At 42.2% G+C, this 16353-nt stretch overlaps 1 protein-coding gene across 2 annotated transcripts in view; it reads right to left on the bottom strand.

Annotated features, from left to right (window-relative positions):
• LOC5519016 overlaps nucleotides 1-15836 on the bottom strand; it is a 31325-nt gene extending 15489 nt beyond the window's left edge. The window contains exons 1-17 of one of the 2 annotated variants that reach the window (XM_048731002.1): nucleotides 14503-15836; nucleotides 13886-13994; nucleotides 10881-10943; nucleotides 9727-9912; nucleotides 8963-9364; nucleotides 8514-8777; nucleotides 7514-7915; nucleotides 6629-6913; nucleotides 6185-6317; nucleotides 4371-4473; nucleotides 4017-4119; nucleotides 3218-3376; nucleotides 2598-2771; nucleotides 2213-2392; nucleotides 1547-1717; nucleotides 960-1142; nucleotides 403-777 (exon numbers count right to left, since the gene is read on the bottom strand). In XM_048731002.1, the coding sequence (XP_048586959.1) occupies nucleotides 403-777; nucleotides 960-1142; nucleotides 1547-1717; nucleotides 2213-2392; nucleotides 2598-2771; nucleotides 3218-3376; nucleotides 4017-4119; nucleotides 4371-4473; nucleotides 6185-6317; nucleotides 6629-6913; nucleotides 7514-7915; nucleotides 8514-8777; nucleotides 8963-9364; nucleotides 9727-9912; nucleotides 10881-10935 (3175 nt within the window). In that variant the 5' untranslated portion in view covers nucleotides 10936-10943; nucleotides 13886-13994; nucleotides 14503-15836. The remainder of the gene's footprint in view (nucleotides 1-402; nucleotides 778-959; nucleotides 1143-1546; nucleotides 1718-2212; nucleotides 2393-2597; nucleotides 2772-3217; nucleotides 3377-4016; nucleotides 4120-4370; nucleotides 4474-6184; nucleotides 6318-6628; nucleotides 6914-7513; nucleotides 7916-8513; nucleotides 8778-8962; nucleotides 9365-9726; nucleotides 9913-10880; nucleotides 10944-13885; nucleotides 13995-14502) is intronic. The other variant, XM_048730998.1, reaches the window with a different exon arrangement.
• Between the last annotated feature and the right edge of the window lie 517 nt (nucleotides 15837-16353).

Here is a 16353-nt window from a genome sequence, read left to right as displayed (position 1 = left end):
GTAGAAGATCGATTGACAACGGTGACAAATGTAAGCCGCATGCGCACTTTCAACCCACATGGAAGACTTCTCTGATAAATCTGGCTTATAAATACTTTACGGCTATACTCAGCAATGACCGTAGTGGTCACAGGTCGATTACAAAACCCTTTAACAGTTTATAGTACTAGGCTTTTTAACCGGAAGTTGAACAGCGAAAGTTAACATATGGTCTAAGAATTGCTGTGTTGCTAAAGCACAGAAAGACCACAAAAAGTTTACAGATGATCGATCCGGCCATCCAACTATCCGATGATCAAGTGACACAAAAAGTCTCTCCAAAAACTCGTATTAACTCGAGTTAAAAAGGACGCCGTTTTTTTTTAGCAATACAAAGTGCGCGCCGTTCCTGATTCTTTTTACCTGAAATGAGCTTTTTGTCAAGCGTAAGATGGAAGAACAGGATGGGGATCTCGTAGTCGTCATCAGGCAGAGGAAAGTCCGGCAGAGCTGGGAGATCACGGGCGTCAGGATAAATCTTCTTCAGCTCAGCAAATGTGATCATCTCATCAGGCTCGATGCAGACCTTGAGCTTCTTGCCCTTCTTTAAATTTTCTACTGCAAAGTACCCTTCCTTCAGGATTGGAAAAATCCTTTCGAAATTTTCATCGTTCAGGATAACTTGGACTGTTTCATCTTGGGATTTTGAGACTCGGAATGCTTTCCCTTCACCGCATGCGTAGTAGAGTTCACTGTCTTTTTCGATCTCTTTGGAAAATTTATCTTCTTTTGGGACATCTGAGAAAAAAATTATTACCATGGTTACATCATAACCTTCATTAAGTTTTATGTATATGATAACATCATTGTTACCCTTTGGGCAAGAAATAATCATCATCATCACCACTACTGTATCATAATCTTCCCCATATGAAATTTCTAATACCATCACCACCATTATCTCATGGCCTGCCATTTACCTATGCAATTCTCTTTGGGACACTCTATAGATTCTGAGTTCAGTCCAGGGCACTTATCTCCTCCATCTTTTGGCTTGGGACTGTTGCATTTTCTTTTTCGGACTTGATCTCCCTTGTTGCAGTACTTATGCTCTGTACACTCACTCCATTCTCCCCAATCTCCCCAATTACCATTAACCGCATCTGAAAAAAGAGAAAATGTGAATTAATTTCATTATCATTGTCGACGTAGTTGTCGTTGCCATCATTATCATCGTCATCATTACTTACAACCAAATAGTCTATGGCAATGTATTTTTTAGCGAGAACCGTGTATATTGCTTTAAATCCCTATAGCAAAGCGTTGACGCAGAATCAAGTATGCCTAATAATTGCGAAATAAACATCTTATTATCGTGGTCATAATTATTGTCGTTATCATCATTACAATCATCAACACGATCATCAAAATAGTCATCATCATCATCATCAACACCACCACCACAACAACTACCATCATTTTCATCATCAGCAACAGCAGCAACAACAACAACATCATCATCGCCACCATGATTATCATCACAAGGAGCGATCTGATCAACACTTACCGGGACATTTGCGTATTTGACAAGGCTTCACATCTTTTCTGTCCCCTTCGCATTTCTCCCCGCCGAAACGTCTCTTGGGATTGTCGCACTTGCGCCTTCTGATGAGTTTTCCAGGTCCGCAAGTCTTGCTACACTCGGCCCAGGCCCCCCACTCTCCCCAGCCGCCATCAACTGGATAGACCATACGTTTATTAGACAAGAGGGTAAAGCTGGACATGGCACTTGGTCAGGCAGCCTCGTACCCAGGCTACCCTCGGTCAGATTTTCTCATAAAGACGAAAGCAATGTACTAACTTGGTCAGGATTCGAGGAAAAAGCAATGTAAAAACTTGGGCAAGTTTCTTGGCTAACACAATGTAAAAACTTGGGCAAGTTTCTAGGCTAAAGCAATGTAAAAACTTGGGCAAGTTTCTAGGCTAAAGCAATGTAAAAACTTGGGCAAGTTTCTAGGCTAAAGCAATGTAAAAACTTGGGCAAGTTTCTAGGCTAAAGCAATGTAAAAACTTGGGCAAGTTTCTAGGCTAAAGCAATGTAAAAACTTGGGCAAGTTTCTAGGCTAAAGCAATGTAAAAACTTGGGCAAGTTTCTAGGCTAAAGCAATGTAAAAACTTGGGCAAGTTTCTAGGCTAACTTGGGCAGGGTTTAAAGCTAAAGTAATATACTAACTTGGACAAGGTTCGAGGCAATCTTGAGCCGTTTCTGTATCATCGCCAGGACAAGTCTTGCCGCCACGTGCCGGCTCTGGATTGGTGCATTCTCTTGACCTCGATATGACGCCACCACCACACGTCACGGAGCAGTGAGACCATTCGGACCAATCAGACCATTCCCCGTCCCGTGGTCCGGCTGCATGAAATAAATAGCATTGCATGGAAACACTGTAAATTATCACAGGGTAGGGGTGACGACGGGGTCAGGTGGGATGGGAAATATGGGGGGGAGTTAATATACAGCACTACTTTTCTTGGAAATCTTTGTGGAAGAAAGAGGCGCAAAAAAGGCGCTGGAGATTTCCCTGATTTGTAACAGAGGGATGTGCAAAATCACTCACTTTCACAAGGTTTCGTGCAGTCTTCCTTGGTCTCCTTGGCGTCAGATGGTTCGCAAGGCTTCCCGCCATTACTAGGCTCAGGACTATTGCACTCTCTCGTCCTTGTCACCACAGCTCCCCCGCAGGTTTTACTGCACAGTGACCACGAGGTCCACGCACCCCACCCCCCATCAACTGCGGATGAATGACACTGATATAGATTGTGTGCGCAAGTAGCATGGAATTGAGGCTAAAAAGTGTACGTGAACACGAACAAGAAGAATCGAGTTTTTGTTATCTTTTGTCCAACAGCTAGAGCATGGCAAGAGACGTTTAAAAAGAGCGCCCAATCAAAGGCACGCCAAGGTGCGAGATACATAAAAAACACAGACAAACAGAAACACTCATAGAGACGACAACAACAAAGTTGTCGGCAATGACAAAAACAACATAAACAAAAAGAAGGGAAAAAAGCAACAGTAACTTAATTATACATAATCTAAAAAAACAAATTTAGAAATTACAAAAAAAAACACACAAAATAACATCAAACAAGGACACAGCATCAAACTGTCCGCCTCCAAAGTAACATGAACAAAAACAAAAACAACAATATTAGAAAGATCTTAAAATAATCTTACCAGGACAATTGATTTCTTCAAAAGGCTTTCCTTCGCATGTTTTCCCTCCTCCTGATGGAGTCGGGTCGGTACAAGACCTCGTGCGAACTTTTTTACCCCCTCCACACAGCTTGAAGCCACACCCACCCCATGAAGACCAAGTGCTCCAGCTACCATGTACTGAAAGAAACCAAGAGACATAAACAACTATTTACGCTCAAGTACAATAAACAAACAAAACGAGACTGTTTGTTCAAGGAACCTTCATTGAATGATTAGAAACATCTTAATTAGTAGACGTTTAAAGCAAACTCTTAACGCCTATCCATATACCAATCCTAAGAGCTTTACAATTTAGACTTTAAAAGCACACTAGCATACGCACATTGGCATCAGTCGGCCAAGACGGGACGCTAGCACAGTCTATTACCCGTGCAGTTTCGCAACCATGGACAGCTGTCGTCCTTATTAGGACTCGTCAGCATGGCATAGCCGGTTTGCCTCAGTTAAACTTCATCGGCAATAAACTGCAGGGCGACTTCGACTCGAACGAAAGTCCATGGTTGCCGAACTGCAACTAGACTGTGCTAGCGTCCCGTCTTGGCCCGACTGATGCCAATGTGTGTATGCTAGTGTGCTTTTAAAGTCCACATTTACAATTAAGGGTGCAAGGAATGTCACTTTAGAAATTTCATATTTTGCGCTTTTTGGTGCGCTTATCGGAGAGGGGGGGCTGTAACGAGCATTCACGCTATATAATTTAGCGTGATGATGAGGTTGATATGAAGATTGAAGTCTAAATAACGAAAGTTCGTTTTACCCTGTGGCTCTGCCAGGATCACCACGCCTTTGTTACTAATCCAGTCATTGTAGGGAAAGGTGTAGACAGGCCCTTCATTACGATCTTGTAGGACCAGTGTTACCTGAATGAGAATGTGTGAAAGTCAATAAAATATACAACGGTACCATTATAAGCTCGCGACAGCCATAACAAACAACACTCAGAGCTGTTGATAAGTAAGAGCTGAAGAGCAAGTGTTTTGTGCGGGTTCCTCGAGATCACACAGTTGGCAGATGGGCTGTGGAGGGTGAATACAACATGCGCAAGAATGTGTGCGTCGTGTTCAAGGAAGGGAGGGTGGTTGTGTCAAATCAGGCAAACCCCTCATAATACCTTCTCTAAATACCACTTGTCTGGCAGGAACTCTTTCTCTTTACGAACGCTGATCTGTATTGGTTTCCCGATGGTTCGTCCGTACACCTCGGCTCTGTGAATACTGAGACGACGCAGTTAAAACTCAGTTAAAATTAGTGAGGTCATGATATATAAAGCAACGAAAAGTGGTTGCAACAGTAGCAAATCTTTATTGGGGGACGGGAGGGGGAGAAGGGGTGGACGAACATGAATGCAGAAAATATGTTGCACCGTGTCAAGGGGAAGATTGCCAGCTTCTTCTACGATTCTTCTTAGGACGCTTTCCTATGAAGTGAATATGGTGATTCTATTATTTGAGTTATTTTGTTATTAATCATTTTATGGTTGAGGAGACCGTTTTTATATAGTTAAGTTAATTTTTAAATTTAGTTCGTTAGTTCCTTACGCTCATTATGTTATCTTATGGTAAGTTAGGCTGGTAATTATGTAATTGTAATTATATAATTGTAATCAAACATGTTTGTGAGCCTCTAGTTTGCACTCCCCGGTATTCCGTATCCGGTATTAATTTCTTTTGTTGTCATCATTATCTTACAAGTTGTAAATATCTTACAACCTCTTCTTTTCTATTGTCTCCCTTTCCTCTAGTTTCTTTCTTAGCTCTTCTTTTATAGAATATGAGATTTCGGATTTTCTGGAGCTAAAACAGCAACAATTTTTACCAGCTAGCGAAAGTGCAACGCGAGATTCGAACATTTTGTTGCGTATGTACTTTAAAGGCGAAGGGTCAATATTCAGGTCCCGTATGTTCTATAAAGGCGATGGGGGAGAAAGTCAGTAGCGAGGTCATTTCACTTTAGAGCAAGTTGTAATACCTTCCTTTGTACCATGTGTACATGTGTACTAACTTATTGTAAGTGTTGTAAATTATTGCACGCTCTTATGAAGAATTTGTTTCCTTGAGTTAAAATAAAATTTGCTCAGATAATGAGCTATCACCATTGACAGGGCCGTAGAAGGGGGTACAATATTTTCAAATATTATAAGGGAATGACCAGTAGGCGCGTGACGGTGCACCTCCCTTTCCGAGTGTTTTCTTAATGCTCTGTTTAAATTCCCCATCTACCCAGGTATCTCGCGATATCCTGATGATGGGCTCCCTGATCCTGGCAATTTTCTGCAGCTGCATCGCGAAATGAATGATATGATTAGAAACCGAGAACTCCGTGAGAAAGGTGACCACACCAAGAAGAGACTTGGTTGGCCTGTGATAATTATGGGGCATTTGAATCGATTTACATAACAACACAGCTAGACCCCCTTATCCCTCCAAGTATTTCCTGTCCCAAAATACTTTGTTCAAAATTGAGTTTACAGAACCATTTAATCCCGTGCAGGGGTGGCCGAGTGGTCCCAAGAGTGGCGAAGAGTTGGGGGGAGGGGGTGGGTAGTGCGGTTTCAGGAGGAGGGGTGGGTGGTAATTTCTAAACTGTTCAACAAATTTGCTGTCGGTTGCGACTCCCGTGTGGTTGATCAAAGTCACGAATCAAAGTTACGAAGTATGCATCTGCGCATGACTGTTCAGACATTAGTTAATCGGAAGGGGGGCTGCTTAGTTGATTTTTTTGTGGTTCAAAATGTCGACCATCCCCAAAAAGCAGTAAACATTACACTTCGGCCCTAAAAATGTTGGCCGTAATCTACTTGATGATGCAGTGTGGCCGCTTAACACAACGTGACAGCTTAAAAGGTGGTCGCTATATGGAGGTAAAACTGTGGTGGATTTGTGAGCGTCATGCCTCGGTATAAAGAGACAAGAAACATGCACTCACCCTTTCTGTCCAGCCGTGCGGAATGTGAGCTCACCCAGTTCCCCATCGTCACCGAACAACTTGATGTATATGGGTACGTCAGTTGATGCAAAGTGCCTATTTCCAGTTTTAACCTCAATGAAGAACAGATAGGCTGTCAAATAAGAATTATATTAAGAATATAATCAATTATTTTGTTTGCCTGTCGCGGGCGATGTATCAAGTCGTGACCGCCAGCGTAGTAAAAATGTGTTTTTTTTTCATCGCCCTATAATCACTTTGGAACTGAACACGGTAAGCTGAAGATGCAAAGGAAAACAAAAATAAAAGAGGGGTCGACTGAAATCCTTTAAGAACGATTCTCGGGGGTGGCGCGGGGGGGGAGACGATTGCAAAAAATCACTGGGGTTGGGGTGGGGGAATTAACAGGGTTCGAGATCGCTTACATAGCTGACATCTACTCACGGCCTTCTCTGTTGAAGCTACACTTATTGACGAGATTGATGATCTTCCGCTCACTAAGGACTCTCGTGTGGATTTCAAAATTATCCATGCCTCCCTCAAAGTAATCGTCTGTACTCATCTCCGATTTCTGTCGAAGGCGCTTGTTGCCTATGGACAGGAATGTCCCCCATTTGACTGGCCCCGAGTCTTTCTCGACTTTCTCGTCATACACATTCTCGCCGTCCATGTAGATGTTGACCTCTCCCGTCTCACTGTTGAATGTGGCAGCTATGTGCGTCCAGAACCCTAGGAACGACAAACACCACACAGGGGCATTGGATTTGGATTTCGTCTATTTGGAGTTGGTGGTCTGTCCGTCTGCCCGTTGTCTGTCTTTGTTTCCATAATCCTACGTTTAAATTAGGCTCTAGGCGTTTACTTGTACATAACACTGTGTTCTTTAAAACAAACAAAATCAAAAATCTGACATTATAAACTTTTTTTCACTAAAGTACATGTAAAAGTAATGAAATTGATTTGACCCGTCCGCTTGCCTGTCTGTACCCATCCGCTCTGACTGTACCCGTCCGCTCGCCTGTCTGTACCCGTCCCCTCGCCTGTCTGTACCCATCCGCTCTGACTGTACCCGTCCGCTCGCCTGTCTGTACTCATCCGCTCTGACTGTACCCGTCCGCTTGCCTGTCTGTACTCATCCGCTCTGACTGTACCCGTCCTCTCGCCTGTCTGTACTCATCCGCTCTGACTGTACCCGTCTGCTCGCCTATCTGTAGCCGTCCTCTCTGTCTGTCTGTACCCGTCCCCTCGCCTGTCTGTACCCGTCCGCTCTGTCTGTACTCGTCCGCTCCGTCTATACCCGTCCGCTCGCCTGTCTTCTGTCAAACATACCTGCCCTAACGATCATTTTCGTCTTGACGTTGAACACATAGCCTCCATCCTTCCAATACTGCCACATGATTGGTCCATTTACGTAGCTTTTATACCCAACCGCCAGGGAATGCTCCAGGTCGTTATCTAGAGTCCCGTATATAACGTTCATCCGGGAATTACGCTTGACTTGGACCCAGGCTGCTACGGTCATGCCATGCGAGCCCTTGACGCCCCGTCCGTGGAGATCCTTGACGTGGATATAGCCGTGCTGGTTGAGCTCCGCCGTGTGTCCACACGCCATTGACGCCCACTCGTACTTCGAGACGCGGCCGAGGACCGCACCGTTATTACCCGTGTTAGAAGTGTCTTTTACCTCGTTTTTTACTTCTTCGAAGTTGAATCTTAGGACCAGCGGAGTGTCTGAGAGAAAAAGAAGAATATGGTACGGTCAGATGCACGGTACGCCAAAAGCACTAACAGATTACACGCATCTATCAGGCGCGTACCCAGGACTTGCTGAGGGAGGATGCGCAGTCATAGGAAAAAAGGATATCGCAGGAGACGGGAGGGGGTGTCAGGTGCGCGCTTATGGGTGGGGGGGGGGGGGTTGAAGAGGTGCGCGCGTACGAGGTGCATCTCTCAAATGAGAATGAGCACTGCCGTTGAGAATCTTCTAGTCGCACCCCGTAGTGATTTATGGGTAACGTACTGAATCACTGTTTAAAGGATATGTAAATGTACTTGCACGGTGATGTACTACAGATCGCGATATATAGATTCCCGATTGCAACCTAGGTTCTCTGTCAGTAAAAAAAAGGTTTTAAAAACATGCATTAAAATTTATTTCGGAAAAGAATGATGAATTTATGAGTACAGAGTTTTTATTTAATAAAAGAGGTAGGGCGCACGTGTAGGTAGGTGATTTACTTATAACGCAAAATTAATGTCAAAATATCCACTTTCACAGTGTAAAATATCCACGTTTATGTGTAGTTACGGGTATTTTAGTTGAACTCACTTCCAGTGCCAAAGTCACACTGCCCCATTAGCTCTTGAACGTGTTCCCTAGTCAGCGCTTCGTCATATATTCCAAACTCGTCCATGGACCCGTCGAACTTCTGCTCCTCATCTTCAGGGTTTGTTCCTAATCGAAATGTGCACCCCCATGATACGGTATCGGCAGGTTTTACTGCTTTATCCATTGATACTTCGTCTCCGTTTACATAGATATGAAGGGCTGCGTTATGGGCATCAAACACTGCCGCTATGTGCGCCCATTTACCTGAAAAAGAAGATGATTTCGATGATGAAGCTGGTGATAATGATGATACTGATGGTGATGTTGAAGGTGATGGTTTTGATGATGGTACGGCTGTTGTTTTAAAGAAGACTGTTGTGCCGTATTGTGTTGCATTGATGCCAATATAGTGATGCTGATAATGATAATGCTCATAAAACATGTCTTACCAACTGGTATGACTCCTTTGGTCTTGACCGAGAAGATCTCTCTCCTTGATGAGCTATACCGCCAGATAATTCCACCCATTTTGTCATCCTTGGGCTTCACTATCTTCAACGCGTGCCCGGCTTCGCCTCCCTTGCATCCATATATGGTATTATCATGAGACAAAGTATCAACGTTCACCCAGATCGTAACGCTGAGTTTTTTCATGTAGGGTTTTTCTTTCAGCGCATCGCGTCCGATTGTGACAAAGCCGTTGCGAAGGTCGATGCCATATCTGCACTCGTCGCTCATCTTCTGGAGCCGGTAATCCCCTTTCATCAAGCCGTACACATACCTTCCGACCATTTGCAGCACATTCCCACCATTTGTGCTATCAAACGAAAAGAAAACTCTTGGCTTGGGCACTGGAAAAGAGAAATGGAGATGAATATAACCATTAAAGAATACAGCGCGACCAAAAAATTCGCTTTACTTCTCAAATTCGCTTCATTTATCAAAAAAGTCTGTTCAATAATCTTTTAAAGAGCGATTGAGCAAAGAATCCAAGCGTGCTCCTCCAATTTGTAGTATGGTGAAACTATTCCTCTGGTCCCTCTTCGAACAAGAGCCTTAGAAACCCATCCTTGGCCTGGCGAAGGGCACTTCCATACGCTCCCAAAAATGTGTAAAAAGAGATCAATAGCATTTGGGAAGCTAATCACTTTTCCTGTAGCTTGAATGCTGAATTAAAGATCGTAGATGCAACGAGGAAGAGTCGAAGACATACCTTCGCCGTATCTGTCCTGTTGACACTTTGAAGAGTAGGAAACACAGCTTGTATTCATGGTAGCGATTGCCGGCCTTTTGATGTCGTCTCTATGGAGACGGTTACCATACCGATCGGCGTATAGCGCTCGGGTACTCGTGAAAGGCCGGTAGCTTGACGGGCTGTAGAAGTCGCTGGCATTGTGCTCTACGATAAAAGGAACAATTTAAAGTGGAGTTGGAACACGCGATATAAAATGTCTAGCTATACGAACAACTAAAGCCCAAAGTGGGTGTTCATTAATTACACAGAAAGGGCGGGGTGGGGGAGATATTGAGTGGGGGCTACGAAATTTCTTACCTCCAAAAGGGGGGGGGGGGGGTTCGAAAATAAAAGGTCATCTAAAGGAGGGGCTCCGATTTTTTTAAGAGCCGTACTCAGATTCTGAATTAATGATGAATTGACTGGATCATCAGCTCGGACAAGGAGGGCAACTTCGCAGTATTCACTTTCCAGATTTAAAGACTTTTCATTAACTGAGGTCGTAAAGGGGGGAGGGGCTATGGAAATTTCGGGGTTCCGAAAGGGGAAGGCACCAAAAATATGTTTACAATGGAAGGGGGCTGTCTTGAGTAAAAATCTTCCTTCCCCCCCCCCCCCCGTGTATTTAATGGACACTCCCTAAACACGAAAAGAATTTTATTATATAATTATCATTGTTACCACAATACACTCTATTATTTTATAAGAACGTCTAATCTTCGCTGAAGTGGGCCGTTCTTATTTTTGTAGTATTTTAAGGCTGAAAATGTCCTTAGCATATATCTTAGATTCTAGGGTATATGAAAAATAAAGCACACAATGAAATATTGGAGAGAACATACATATCATCAATAGAAATAATATTCAACAAGGTAATTATTATGAACACAATTCGATTCTGCATTGGAAAAAGCATCACACTAAAAAACAATGCTATCTGAGACTTGACATGTTTTTTAGCTTTTTAAAAAAAATTGGCAAAATCTCAGACTTGACGTTCTTATAATAAAGGTTTTATCAATAAATCTTGGATCTGTGTGTATTATACAGCGTAACATTCAATATGTGTGAAAATACAATTTGAGATTAATTAAAGGAACTTTGTTCACTTGGAAATGATTCATTCTACTGACCTGTTGTGGCTGCTGTGAGGAGAACGGCGCATAGCATTACACCACAGCGCAACATGATTACCGCTACAGACACAACAAAACATTAGAATGGGCGGATCTAGGGAATATGATCACCGCTACAGACATAACAAAACATTAGAATGGGCGGATCTAGGGAACATGATCACCGCTACAGACACAACAAAACTTTAGAATGGGCGGATCTAGGGAACATGATCACCGCTACAGACACAACAAAACTTTAGAATGGGCGGATCTAGGGAACATGATCACCGCTACAGACATAACAAAACTTTAGAATGGGCGGATCTAGGGAATATGATCACCGCTACAGACATAACAAAACATTAGAATGGGCGGATCTAGGGAACATGATCACCGCTACAGACACAACAAAACTTTAGAATGGGCGGATCTAGGGAACATGATCACCGCTACAGACATAACAAAACTTTAGAATGGGCGGATCTAGGGAACATGATCACCGCTACAGACATAACAAAACTTTAGAATGGGCGGATCTAGGGAACATGATCACCGCTACAGACATAACAAAACATTAGAATGGGCGGATCTAGGGAACATGATCACCGCTACAGACATAACAAAACTTTAGAATGGGCGGATCTAGGGAACATGATCACCGCTACAGACATAACAAAACATTAGAATGGGCGGATCTAGGGAACATGATCACCGCTACAGACATAACAAAACTTTAGAATGGGCGGATCTAGGGAACATGATCACCGCTACAGACATAACAAAACTTTAGAATGGGCGGATCTAGGGAACATGATCACCGCTACAGACATAACAAAACTTTAGAATGGGCGGATCTAGGGAACATGATCACCGCTACAGACATAACAAAACATTAGAATGGAGGGATCTAGGGAACATGATCACCGCTACAGACATAACAAAACATTAGAATGGAGGGATCTAGGGAACATGATCACCGCTACAGACATAACAAAACATTAGAATGGGCGGATCTAGGGAACATGATCACAGCTACAGACATAACAAAACATTAGAATGGGCGGATCTAGGGAACATGATCACCGCTACAGACACAACAAAACATTAGAATGGGCGGATCTAGGGAACATGATCACCGCTACAGACATAACAAAACATTAGAATGGGCGGATCTAGGGAACATGATCACCGCTACAGACACAACAAAACATTAGAATGGAGGGATCTAGGGAACATGATCACCGCTACAGACATAACAAAACATTAGAATGGGCGGATCTAGGGAACATGATCACCGCTACAGACACAACAAAACATTAGAATGGAGGGATCTAGGGAACATGATCACCGCTACAGACATAACAAAACAGTAGAATGGGCGGATCTAGGCAACATGATCACCGCTACATACACAACAAAACATTAGAATGGGCGGATCTAGGGAACATGATCACCGCTACAGACACAACAAAACATTAGAATGGGCGGATCTAGGGAACATGATCACCGCTACAGACATAACAAAACATTAGAATGGGCGGATCTAGGGAACATGATCACCGCTACAGACATAACAAAACATTAGAATGGGCGGATCTAGGGAACATGATCACCGCTACAGACATAACAAAACAGTAGAATGGGCGGATCTAGGGAACATGATCACCGCTACAGACATAACAAAACTTTAGAATGGGCGGATCTAGGGAACATGATCACCGCTACAGACATAACAAAACTTTAGAATGGGCGGATCTAGGGAACATGATCACCGCTACAGACATAACAAAACATTAGAATGGAGGGATCTAGGGAACATGATCACCGCTACAGACATAACAAAACATTAGAATGGAGGGATCTAGGGAACATGATCACCGCTACAGCGTGATCTAGCGGATCTAGCGGATCTAGCGGATCTAGCGTGGACCAAACCCCCAACTGTGTTGGAAATAAGACGTTCCTATTTTGTTCAACAATTCCTCCCTTACTTTGAGAGAAAACACGCCACCTTGCTGGGTCCCTAAACCTGAATATAGTCCTCATTCTCCCCCGGGGGACTTCCCTATAAAATGTCACACATGCTTTACATGTGTAAATTTTGCCTAAAAAGTGCAATATAGAAAATCTGCTGTTAGGGCAGTAGCGGATCCAGGGGGAGGGTTTATTGGGTTTGAACCCCCTCCCTATTTGAGCTACCAGAAATCCATATTTAACAAAAAAAAACCTGTTTGCCAACCCTCTAGCCAAACCCCCCTTCCCCTTTAGAGAAAAGCGAGATCCGACCCTGTAGGGTCAAAAAATGTGCTATCCCTTAGGGTCAAATATACTTTCTTTTCTAGGGTCTTATAGAAAATGTGCTATCCCTTAGGGTCAAATATGCTTTCTTTTCTAGGGTCTTATAGAAAATGTGCTATCCCTTAGGGTCAAATATGCTTTCTTTTCTAGGGTCTTATAGAAAATGTGCTATCCCTTAGGGTCAAATATGCTTTCTTTTCTAGGGTCTTATAGAAAATGTGCTATCCCTTAGGGTCAAATATGCTTTCTTTTCTAGGGTCTTATAGAAAATGTGCTATCCCTTAGGGTCAAATATGCTTTCTTTTCTAGGGTCTTATAGAAAATGTGCTATCCCTTAGGGTCAAATATGCTTTCTTTTCTAGGGTCTTATAGAAAATGTGCTATCCCTCAAAAGTCTTCTAAAAATAATGCTATCCCTTAGGGTCTTCTAGAAAATATACTATCACTATAGGTGTCTACAAACCCGACCCAGATACAAATCGAACTTCCTGTTAACCTTAGTAAAAGTTCCTGTTTAATCACGAAGGTCTCATGTCCGTACAACAGCCTTGTTGCACCCTTAGTGGTCCACACGTTCGCCATATGGGTATGTGCCCATTTTTTTTTAGTTAAAAATACATTTTATCAATAAGCATAAAGTGACATTTTTTAGAGGAAGTTTCCCCTGACAAAGCAACTACACCACCAACCACAGCAGGGAAATGATCTGAACAGCAACCTACCCTTCAAACCTAGTAGTTTTCCATATAAGTGCCGCAACTCTTCAATAATCTAGCCAAATACCCTTGGCCAAAAAAGATGAATGTCTTACGAAGTAACTGGTGTCCGTGTCTGTCGAGGAAAACACCGTTGGTTCGAATAGCGGCGGCATACCTCTTATGTCGACGGCGTTGTTTGATCACTTGATAAGTTTGGCGACCTTAACTGGTAGCAGTCATTTCACCCAGACAGTAGACTTGCACATTATAGAGGGGTTACCATAGCCATTTATCAATATATTCGCGATTTTTTTTATTGTAACTTGATTATTTCCCTTGCTTTTTTGTTGTCGAAAGGGGAGGTTGGATGAAGCGCACGTAAATTTGTTTGTCTCAAACAGTTTTCAAACAGTAAATATAAAACACCAAAAGACGTCTATTGAGTTGATTTATCACATTCTGGAGTTAGTTAAGCATTATCATATTCCGTTTAGCTTCAAAGAGATACATGGAAAGGAAGTTTTTAGCCAAAAGCGGTTGTTCTAAATATGGTGATCATTCCAGGCCGCTATTGGTCCAAAGGATAGCGACATTCCATTACATGCAACGCGTTTCGCTCAAGTAAATTTTAGTGTACTTACCGCCCTTTTTCTGGAGATATCGTCGTCGTTAATTTCGATGAGTATGTTTAATGTTCCATTTTTGTTTTGGCGTTATCACTTTAGATGTTTTGTCCTTGCTACCTTAGAAATATCACAGACGGGTACCACTAATTTCTTTTGTTCCGCTCTGACGGGTACCTTCATTTATTCATGAGAAAAAAGTGGTGTTTTTCGGGAAAATCTATAAATCTATAGTACTATTTGGTTACCCGTGAAAGATTCACGATTCTTGGTTGTATAAAACTTTTTTTATTAGGGTATATTTTAGTCCTTCAATGTACTGGGCTTCCTGGTGCTTTAGGGGAATAGTATGCGTCGTCGTAAACATTAATTAAACAAATGCCTCCGTTTTGCTTCCCCAATTTATTTTATATTTTTCTAGCCCAGCCGTTTTTTCGTAAAAGGTGGTCAACAGTCCATTCCTTAGCGCATTATATATAGTATTGATAACGCGTCTTTTCAAACCCCATGTTTGCTATTCTCGAAAGCGGACATTTCTCATAAGTTCCCAATTTTTTTTTTTCTTAAACGGAAAGTCCTGATATATTGAATAGTTATTAAACCGAGCGTGAGGTCTGTAAGAATATCAGACAGGGGTAAATTGGATGTACAGAATGCAAGGCCGCAAATGTATCAAAATAGAATGAAGAATTGCTACCTGTACAACTTATTATTTAATTTCAATTGTTTGTTTGTTTAGTGTTTGTTTGTTTGTTTGTTTGTGCTTTTTGCCTAATATTTATTGTTGTTTCAAATGCACGTTGTGAGTTGTTTCTTCGCTTACAACATCTGCTCAATTGTTTTAAAAGTTCAGTATCTCGTGGTACCCTGCTAGCAGAGCTTTCTTCGTGTTTGATTCTACAGCACACTTATCCGTGTCGCGAGTCTGTTTTTTCGCTGCCGACAGCCGCTATCGAATCCCATTGAGCATGCGCGAAAGTATTTTTGCGGTTACCATGGCAATTCTCGTCACGCGAAGCTTTATTTTGAAATTCCCCGCTGCAGCCGCTCTGATAGTCTTCCGCTCAGCTGTTCTTTGTGTCGGTCACGCAACGCTCCCGTCCCTACTAACAATGGGAAAGGAATCCGAGATTAAAGAAGTAGATAATGCAGAAAACTTGTTCAAACAAATTAAAAGAAAACTCCCCTGAGGTTTCCATGCAGATACTTGGGAGCTGGCGACAATAACTTTCCCTTATAACGCCCCCCCATTTGTGGAAGTAATCAATCATTTAACGCTATACATCACAGGGAAGCTTTAACCAATGGAATTTACGATTGTTACCTTATTAGATTACAAAGCACGGGGAGCCAATAGTCAAATCTGAAATATGCGAGTGATACAAACTTAGAACAGTTTTTTTTTTTTTTTTTAGAAATTCCGATTAATTTATTTATTTTCGTCAATGACCAAAACAGTCACGCACACAAACCTAGAATATTCCACACATTTATTTTGATAAATAACCATTTTAATAAGCTCTTTCATAAACATAACAGACTCAATCATGTTTATTAGAAGAACCAGAATAATATCCATTCATAGAGAAATAAACGTTCTTCTTGTATCCTTTTCATCATCACCATCATTATCTTCGCCCGATTCAATTTCATGCACTACAAAATCATCCTGTCCATCAGAATCAGAATTATCATTACTATCACGATCTTCTGATTTACTTTCAACACGGTCTCTATGATAAACAAGCGATTCAGTGTATTACTAAAGCCAGTTAGCCTCCACCCCCTCCAATCTCCCAAATTTACTTCAATTTACTTCCTTATTCTGAATTGCATAAGTTTGTGTCCTCGTTTATTTCAGAAGGAAAT

Source organism: Nematostella vectensis, chromosome 1 (genome assembly GCF_932526225.1).
Source record: "Nematostella vectensis chromosome 1, jaNemVect1.1, whole genome shotgun sequence".
NCBI classification, from domain to species: domain Eukaryota; kingdom Metazoa; phylum Cnidaria; class Anthozoa; order Actiniaria; family Edwardsiidae; genus Nematostella; species Nematostella vectensis.
The sequence above is the reverse complement of the archived record's forward strand: the minus strand, read 5'-3'. Positions and strand labels throughout refer to the sequence as shown.